The 10,044-nt window shown below is 41.1% G+C and overlaps 1 protein-coding gene across 6 annotated transcripts in view; it reads right to left on the bottom strand.

The window, feature by feature from the left end:
- Positions 1 to 412: 412 nt before the first annotated feature.
- The window catches only part of EXD2 (exonuclease 3'-5' domain containing 2), a 57,661-nt gene continuing 48,029 nt past the window's right edge, over positions 413 to 10,044 (bottom strand). For 3 of the 6 annotated variants that reach the window (XM_081290037.1, XM_081290038.1, XM_081290039.1), the window contains 5 exons: positions 6,857 to 7,188; positions 5,765 to 5,871; positions 5,419 to 5,554; positions 4,086 to 4,442; positions 413 to 1,927 (listed from right to left, as the gene is read on the bottom strand). In XM_081290037.1, the coding sequence (XP_081146163.1) occupies positions 1,711 to 1,927; positions 4,086 to 4,442; positions 5,419 to 5,554; positions 5,765 to 5,871; positions 6,857 to 7,188 (1,149 nt within the window). In that variant the 3' untranslated portion in view covers positions 413 to 1,710. The remainder of the gene's footprint in view (positions 1,928 to 4,085; positions 4,443 to 5,418; positions 5,555 to 5,764; positions 5,872 to 6,856; positions 7,189 to 10,044) is intronic. The other 3 variants (XM_081290042.1, XM_081290041.1, XM_081290040.1) reach the window with 1 other exon arrangement.

Genomic DNA, 10,044 nt, shown 5'->3' with positions numbered 1-10,044 from the left:
GAGTGCCACCTTGTGGCAAGCCTAACTACCACCATGACCAAATATCTACCTGTTGTCCCCATCATCTCCCTGGCTCTCTTCTAACCTTGGGATCCACAACCAGGAGACACAGGTCCTGTGCTAATCTACTACATTGACCATACATTCTCCAAAGTGGCTGGTACTATTTGTTTTCAAGGATTTCTAGTTTACATCCCAGGAATGCCTGTTGGAGGACAAGTGGTAATGAAGAGGCAGAGGAACAGAACACAGGATGTGTACACAGATCTAGGCTTCAGACACAGCCCGACAGCCTGGGTACATGTGTGTTGCATATCCATGCACATGCATCCTGGTACTGTCACAAGGCAGGGACCATAGGGTAAATATCTCCTCCCCCAAGAATACTTACTGACTTTATTAAGAAAAAATTCACATTTACAATCAGTGAACCTTGTGCTTAGCAGTTTTATTCATCAATGTCAGATCAATTATCACCAACTTGGGCACAAATCCAAATTACAGCTTTTGTTGGATTCTGGCCATAAAATTCTTTTCAAACTTATTAAGATCTTGTAAAATACGAAAGTTTTCCCAAAAGTTTAGAAAAAACACGAATCACTAATAAACTGATTTCATACTCAAAGTATAGCCTATCTTTATGAAAGATGAAACATCACCCTTTTGAATATCTAATATATTAATTCACTTGGTGTCCTGGGCTTCAGAGGAGACAGAGAAATCCTCACACTAGAAACTGACCGAATGACTCTAAAAGTGAACTAAGTGCTGAAAATGGGTCAGTATCGCCAATCTGATGGAACATGGAACACTGAAGGAGCTGACACTGATTTTGAGCAAAGGTAATCTCCCCCTCAGAAAGAGATTAAACTAAAAACCTTCCAGCCCTGGGCAAGGGGAGTGCAGTGAGCAGGCACAAAGAGCATGAGGAAAAGCTAAACAAAGTTCCAAAGTCTCCTGGAAGAGTGTGTGTCTGCTTCTCTCTGTCCCACCCAGGCCGAAGGCCTATTTACAGAAAAGGGCTCCCTCAGTGTTAGGGTGGAAGTACATGACAGGAAGCTGCTGCTTTGGACGCAGATGTGTAAAGGGAAGCATTTTCCAGTATGTGAAATAAACCAAAGCAACACAGATGGGATGGATTCCAACCAGATAAATTATGGGAGAGCAGAAGAAACTGGATTTATGAATTGGAAGAGGGAAAATGAATCTGACTCCTTGGTTATTTCTCCAGCCTCTGAAAGAAGTTTTTCTCCCTCCTAACCTGACAGGACTGACACCCTGGACAGTCCCTGCTAGAGGTAATTAGCATGGTGGACAGGGAAGAAACATCCTACAAACATTTTCTGAAAGCCTTAATGAGTCACTTCAGGGAGAAGTCTTCATTTTGTCTCTTTACAGGGAAATCAGAAGAGGGAGAATAAAAATAGAGGAGAATAAAAATAGAAGTCAAACCTCTCTGGTCCACAAAAGTAAAAGATGATGATGGAAAAACAAAAAAATACTGACTCTGCTCAATTAAAATTCAAAACCACCAGCTCCCCCTTCAAACAACAGCCTTGCTCCATCAGAAGCACCCGGGTTTAGTACAAGTTAGTGTTCTGAGTTGCCATCCAGGCGTTGACAATTAAATATGTCTTAAAACAAGAACAGATGACTTTTCCACCTTGGCTCCAGCTTCCCAGCTGTCCTGACCTGGACGGGAAGCAGCTATCATGACAGTTTGATGGGAAGGTCCTCCCCGTATTTGCGGAGCAGCTTCTGATGGTTGTGGTCCACTGACCACTGCTGGGGCAGGTGCTTGGGCTGCATGGAGTCCAGGAAGTGCTGGCGCCAGCGGCTCTCCAGCTGCATGAGGGATCGCAGCCCACCCTGGATGTGACACTGCACCACCTTCAGCCCATGAGGAACGTAGTTTTCATTGGAAATCCTGCCAAAACATGAAACGCAAAGGGTCTGAGGGAAACAAGCACAGGACAATATCACTGATAGCTTCAAATGCTGCAGGCCAGTGGTTTGGGAGCTAGTTAGAGTCCTAAGGGTCTGGTTACTTTAATGTTTAGAAAACATCCTCTTTATCATCTTTGCCTTTAAAATAGTTTGAACTATGGTTCAAAATCCAACAAAAAGTATTCGGGGGTTCTGAGCTATACTTTTTTCAGGAGACTATTGGTCTTTTATTTATTCCAATGTTACTCAGTGACCAACTCAACCCTCCTATAAGTTATCCACTATTCTGAGCCATACCCAATATTAATATGAGGCTGCTAATCAGCCTACTGGTCCAGTTTTTCATAACACTGCAATACCTGAATATAAAACGCAGGGTGGTACACTTCTTTAGTGCCTTCTTTCCCACAGAATGCCAGAATTTGGGATGAGGATGTGGCTCCGAGGTAAAGTACATGCCAGACCACATGGACAAGAAGTGCTTCAGTCACAATGAAATGCTCCAGTGGTTGCTCAGCTGTGCAAATGGTGTTATTTGAAGGGGAAGATGACCCTCTGCCACCTTCCTAACCAGGCAAGGAGGCCTTGAAAACTGCTCTGACATATCACAGCATTTTCGCTCCTATGAATACAGGTGACCTTTCTCAAGGAAGCACCCTGCCCCCACAGCCTCTTTACTCCCTCTACACCACACTCCACTCTCAAGCTGCCCTCCAAGACCCCAATCAGTCTAGCCATGTTAGTGACTCTGAGTATTTGCATATATTTTATTATTTAGCTCATAAGTTTCCCCCTAACTTGCCTATCTGTCTCCAAATAGCTGTTCTCCTCAGTCTCAATCCAGCATCCATCTATATAATTCAGAAAAATGCATAGAAGGGTCTGTGGTTTAAAGGGGATGTTTAGCTGTTTTAGGAATCTCATTTGGGAATTAGTCAAAGAAGCCAGTCTCACTACTTTGTAATAAGACCTTGGCAAATTGCTTAACTTTAACCTCAGAATATTTAATATGAAATTTAGAAAATAACATTTAGAACTACACAGAATAGCTATATGGATAAAATTCAATAATAAATTTAATTTAAAAAAATTTTAACACAAGATAATATTAGCAGTTATCAGTAAGAAATCTAAATCCTACCTATCAGCTTATTATAAGAAATAATTAAGGCAATTTATGTAAAATTTATTAGCTTGGTGCCTCATGTATTCAGTAAATATATGCAATATATGTGACAGATCAGTAGCATTAGTAAAATACTTTAGGTTTTGAATAAATAATAAAATAAATATTTGCTGCTTTATAAAGTTTTCATTTCTTTATCTTTTCTTGATAAACAAAAACTACTATTGGCAACCAGCATCGCTATCTGGGTTTTACAGAACTCTACTACTATTGAAAATAGTGACAGCTGAGAAGCAACATTATGCACTGCAGCCCAGAGTTATCACCAGAGCCATGCACCCACTCATTTTTCAGGATCATAAACTTTTCATTTGGGAAGTGAGTTATGTCATGCAAATTCAACTATGTACTCAGAGGGAAGGAGGGAGAAAGCAAAAAAGGAAGGAAAAAAGAGAAAAGTAATTTATATAGCCCAGTAATTCTGTCCAACATTCCATTCAATGGACCAATATCCTGGGTGTGCAGGTGGGAATGGAAATGTGAATCTATTGGTCAAAGTTTTCACAAAACTGTATTTGGGGCCAAAGACATAAAACCATACATACTCTACTTGATGGGAAACTTTAGAGAGATGCCAGGGTATTACTGGACAGTTACTTTCATGATTTGTGCTGATTTCAGGATTTACCTTTGCACAAAATGACTAAAACAGAATTCCACAGCATCTGAACTATCATGCCAATCAAAATGGCTGAACTTAATTAAGCATGTGACCTTAAGGATAAACACTTCATGAAAGACAAATTTCTATAGAAAGGAAACTCTCAAATAGGCTGTTCTACTCCACCCCCACGCTACCTCAAACCACTAGACATATCCTGGGCTACGCATGAGGCTAGGCACTGCATCTAGAGGCTCATGCTAACTCCCTGACAAGCATTCTCACAAGCAGTGAGGGTTAACATCACTGTTACTCCCCAATTCCTTTTCTGACGAGCACTGTAAGTCGTACCTGGTCTCCAGGCTGGCAGCCTCTTGAAGCATGTCATCTGTGATGGTGTCAGTGTCATAAAACTCCCTGAGTGCCTGCAGAAGCTCCTCCTTTCGATGAGCAGGCAGGCTCTCCGCCATGAGCAGGGCTCTGGCCCCAGAACGCACCTGCCTGCGCTCAGGATCCTCCAGCAGGCGCAAGCCCTCCTCAGAGCCAATGGGGGCCTGGAACTCTTTGGCCAGCTGCTGCTTCAGATGGTTATCATAGTAGTTGGAAATGGCGTGGCAGGAAGTGCAGAGCAGGAGCACATCATGGGAGTTGTGATCCTTCATCTCAATTGGGAAATGTTTCCGGTACTCATGTGGAATCACGTTCTTCCTGGACCAAACCCACACAGAGAGCAGTGCTAATTAGCATATGACACAGAGAACATGTGAAGCTAGCAGGAGGGCAACTGGGAGTCTAACCAGGACTCAAACATTTCTGAGAAGCTTTGGGCACTGTGATCCCAGAGAGATAACATGAAGGCAAAACTACTTATTCTACTCTCAACCTGACCTGTGCCTTAGGTTCCTACCTATCCACCTGTGATTCAGGTTCCTCTCCTTGAAATAAGTACAGAACATGTACTGTCAGGCTTCAGTGGAGGACTAAGGGCAGAGAGAAGTTAATAACAACCTTTGAGAAGGCTGTGTCCCCAGAAGAAAAAGTCACAAATAAATGAAAAGTATGCTAATGGCCTTTGACCTCTGGAAAGCAACTCTCTCAAAGAAGCCTGGTGACCCAAGCAAGCCAATTTCCTTCATCTGAGGAATTCCTTGCTCTTGTTATTTTCCTGGGTTCATCATGACTCATCATTATTTTTCTAAGAAGAACTATTTGTCTTTGAGAGGGAGAAATAAAGAAAGAAAATTATTGCACAAAAGCCATGGAGAAAACCCAAGGGAGCAGCCTCACCTTCACTGTGTAGAGACCCTGGCATAAAAGAGCAGCCTTCAGGTAGCCAAAAACTCTATGAACAATATCAATGTTCAGAAAGCTTGAGAGTCTCAAGGTAGAACTAAAAGGACAGAGCTTCTACTAAAGGAAGTGGTCTTCAGACCTTCATGAGCCAAAGGGAACCACTTTTTCCATGGCAGACTGTTACTGAGAATAATGCTGAATTCCAGAAATTAAGAACTGGCTCAGGAGAGATAGGGGCCACTAGAGAAGGCCAGGCAGAATGAAGCTCTTGGGGAAGCTGGGCCAAGCCTCTCAGACAAAGCCAGCAAACTCAACCAAAGCCTCCGAGGGCTCTGCATGTAATAATCTCCATCTGAGACAGACAACCAGGGCAGCCCAATGCCACACTCACCGAATGTAAGAGTCTGTCTTGCCACACACGACACACAGGTTCTCTTTAACCATCAAGTAATAGTCTCCTGGGGATTCAGGTCTTCCTGCAGGTTCAAACTGTAGCTTGACCACAAAAGGCTCTTCACTCACCAGCTCTTAGAAAAAAGAAATAGTGTCAGTTTTGTCTTGCCCCTTTCCACCCCCAAAGAAGAAGCATCCTTCTGTGTGCTGGCAGAAGACTATTTCTGAGGCATGACCACCCAGTCTGTTTGTCTTCCTTATCTACCCCCTTCCTCATCCCACTCCCACTCCTGGCAGTACCCATGTGCTGCAGCTAATTAAACTATGACAGCTGAATTTCACACCTCCAATGCCTTTGTCCAGATACCATTGAGCTTTTCTTCGGTCACAAGTGCAGAGGGGCTGTCCATCTGGAGCATGGAGAAAGCAGTTATCATAAAGAGGTGATTTTCTGTAGACAAGGGAGAGAGAAAGCTTATATTGAAAGCTAACTGTTAGCCAGGGTACCCATTACCTTCTCATAATCTCTTCTGAATGATTCAAACTATTCTCCACATTAGGGTCAAACACACCCAATATGGAAAAAACAAACAGGGCAGGAATCCATGTTCAATCCTCTGTCTGCACTGCACTAGCAAGCAGAACTAGAAATCAATTTGTGAATGCCTCTAGTTTTTACACTTACAGAATGGGACATTAGGGAGTGAGTTAGGTAGCATTTACATAGCTCTGCTGTGAACAAAGAGGAAACAGCAACAAGAATACTGCCAAATGACTGGATTAAGCAAAGTAACTTTAAAAATTTAAAGTTCAAGCTTAAGTCATGAGGGCCATTTAGATTTATCTCTGGCTCACATGAAATACTTCTTTCAACTTAATCATCTAATTCCTAAAGGCACTTTGCTATAGGGACCAAATTCCTGCTCCAAAGTACTTATTAGTCATCTTCTTACAACAAAGGTGCTATGTCCCACAGGGAAATTCTCATTGGCTAGAAAATAATGTTGAATTAGAGCTGGATATCATTCGCAACCATCAAATACCAAATGAACAAGAAACCCAAAGATGTATTTCCCTGGAAAAGTATTAGGCACCTCATGTTACACATTTTTACAGCTATCCTGAAACAAACTAGGGATAATAATTACACCCCCTTTGTAGGCAGAGACATAATAATCTAAGATCCTGTGAGGGTCAATGATTAAGCTAGGCTAAGCGCTCCTCATTTCCACTTCAATTGTCAAAAAAGAGAAAAGTAAAAGAAGGGGAAAATAAGAAAAATACAAAAATCAAGCAAAGAATAGTCTAAATGTGCCTAAAGGCAGAGAAAAGTAACATTAACTCCTGAGGAGACTCTGCTAGCTGACCCAAGCCTTCTCCCAGACCTACGGCAAAGCCTCTCACAATCTTTACTAGCCAGGGAACAACTTGGTTACCTGGCAGAATAGCCCACTCCCAGGGGCTTTCTTCTGTGTTTCCTGGGGTCTCTTCCTTGGTTGTTGCCTGGCACCATTCCATTGACCTTAGACTTTTTATTTCTTGGCTTCTGCTGACATTCTGTTGCTTCCCCATTAACCTCTTCTCCCAATCTGCTAATTCCTTTGCTTCGAAATGGGATGTCTACCACATCCTGGCATTTCTCCAAGACTTTTCTCCAGCCAATGCGGTCATCATTTTCTTCCACAGGTAAATTCCTAGAGAAAGGGTGTCCAAGAAGATGGAGAAAGAGAGCCACGGAAATCTGGGCATCCCTGGCTGCATATGTTACCTGAAGAAAAAGAACTGGAGATCAATGAAATCCAAAAGGCAAACTAGAGAGAGTAACTTCAAAGTCAAAGAATTCTAATTCAAAATGTATTATAATCTAAGTATTATATACTTCTTTAAAACTTTTTATTATAAAAAATTCAAGTCATAGGAAAGTAAATTGAATAATATAATGAACTCTCACATTCCCTCTATCTTTAACAAAAATAGCTAAAGTAGGGGCTGGGGTTGTGGCTCAGCGATAGAGGATTCTCCTAGGACATGCAAGGCACTGGGTTCGATCCTTAGCACCACATAAAAATAAATAAATAAGATAAAGGTATATTTAAAAAATAGCTAAAATAATGATGTATTCTAAATGCCAGATAATCCTTATTACCTATATAAATCAATGAAATTTCTATTTGCTACCAAACTGCTAGACAAATTTTTCTCAAGTTTGGGGGAAAGACAGTTAACATAGGTCTCACAATGAGTACATGAAATTCACTTTGGGGACAGCCATCTTTTAAAAGAGCTGAAACTATGACTATGAGCTGAATTAAGAGGACTGTGTGATTGTCAATCAGAAATGACCTATCAACTGTTCATGCTGAAAAGAAATGAAACAAATAAGTTTTAATCATGGGCCTCAAATCAAAAGTCACAGGGTCCATTCCTCTAATTAATTTAACAATAGTAAGTCATTCTTTCTGGCAACTGATAACATCCAAGCTGGTCATAAATAAAAGTAGTCAAAATTAATAGCTCTTCCCAAAAAGAGGGAAGACTTTAAAATTCCTTTAATTCAACTTTAATAATCAGGCTGGGTAAATAATTTTATTGGTAAGGATGTCCTACCTTTTAGAATAATAAAACAAGTTCAGCTACACTTTTCCACCTAGATCCAACAATCTACTTATCTTTTTTTTTGTGTGTGTGTATGTGTGTGGTGCTAGGGTTGAACCCAGGGCCTTGTGCATGCAAGGCAAGCATTCTACCAACTAAGCTATATCCCAAGCTCCCAATCTATTGATCCATTGGCAGACTGTCTCTCACTGAAGAGCCCAGAGTGCTTCTCAACACATTGTTTGCAAAAGATAAAGGAACAGGTGTTTTCAAAAAAACAGTGCCGGTACCTTGGATGTCAACATGCAAAAGAACAAGTGTAGATCCCTAACTCACAGGACACACATTTAATTCAAAATGGATCACACACCTAAATGCAAGAGCTAAAACAAGATCTTAAAGGAAAACACAGAGTCTCAGGCTATGCAATGATTTCCTGGATATGACGTCAAAAGTTTAAGTAATAAAAAAATAACTAGACAATTGCCTGGTGCAGTGATACACACCTGTAATCCCAGAGGCTCATGAGGCAGGAGCCTGCCTCAGCAAAATCGAGGTGCTAAGAAACTCAGTGAGACCTTATCTCAAAATAAAAACTAAAAAGGGCTAGGGATGTTAGTCATTGGTAGAGTACTCCTGTGTTCAATCTTCAGTACCAAAAAATAAGATTGTGATGAGAGGTATACAATACTGCAATTGTACTAAAATCCATCATTGTGTAATTTAAAGTGGATAATTTTTATTATAGGTAAATTGTATCTCAACAAAAATGTTCTAAAAAGAAAGAAACTTACTCAGGGTCACAAATCAGAAATCTCTGGAGAAAACAAACTCAGGGCTGGAGATACAGCTCAATGGTAGAGAACTTGCCAAGCGTGTGCAAAGCCTGGGTTCAATTCCCAGCACCACAAAAATAATAATAAATATATAAATAAATAAAATCTATAATTAAAATTAAGCTTTAAAAAAAAAGAAAGAAAACAAACTCAAGTAATTTGATTCCTAGAACTCTCCCACAGAATGTTAAACTTGAGATACTACTGCTAAATCTTTCCATTTATTTATTTATTTAGGTATGTATGTATGTATGTTTTGGTACCAGTGATTGAATCCAGGGGCGCTTAACCACTGAGCCACATTCCTAGCACCCCCCCCCCCCACGCACACACACATACTTTTTGGGACAGAGTCTTGCTAAGTTGCTGAGACTGGTCTTAAACTTATGCTCCTCATGCCCCAACCTCCCAAGTTGCTGGGATTGCAGGCATGCGTCACTACCCCTTAACATTTTTGAAGAATGAACAAGTGGTATCCAATGTGGTAAATGAGAAGGCCAAAACCTAGACCTACTGGGTGTGGTAGGCCAAAAAGTCAAAAATCAAATTGGTTTGAGCCACAGAGATAGGAAAGTAGGGAGGACTACCTCATCAGATGACTATGAAAGCAAGGGTACAAGCAGGGGTAGAAGTGGAAAGATAAGGTAAAAGTCTCTATCAAAAGCACAAGACAAGGGCTGGGTTTGTGGCTCAGTGGTAGAGCACACGCCTAGAACGTGTGAGGCCCTGGGTTCGATCCTCAGCATCACATAAAAATAAAATAAAGGTATTGTGTCCAACTACAATTGAAAAATAAAGCACAAGGGCTGGGGTTGTGGCTCAGTGGTAGAGCGTTTGCCTAACATGCCTGAGGCCCTGGGTTCGATCCTCAATACCACATAAAAATAAATAAATAAATAAACAAAATGAATGTATTGTGTCTAACACCCCCCCAAAAAAAAGAAAAAAGAAAAAAAGAGCACAAGATGATCAAGAGCATCAAGACCACAGGGCTAGGTAACTACCACTTCCTACCCCAAAACAGAGTCAAAGTTTAAGTGATATAATGGTTAAACCAGAGAGGATCTGGACCTTGTATACCAGGCACAACCCAAGAGAGGGGCAAAATGTCACTTGGAAAAAAAGGAGGAGGTTGTGAGAAAGTCTACGTATTGCATGGTGAGACCACCAGCTCCCTTCTCCCCTTCGCCTAC

The sequence above is a fragment of the Spermophilus citellus genome (assembly GCF_964194105.1).
Source record: "Spermophilus citellus genome assembly, chromosome: 4".
Lineage (NCBI taxonomy): Eukaryota > Metazoa > Chordata > Mammalia > Rodentia > Sciuridae > Spermophilus > Spermophilus citellus.
This window is presented reverse-complemented; position numbering and strand designations above follow the sequence as displayed.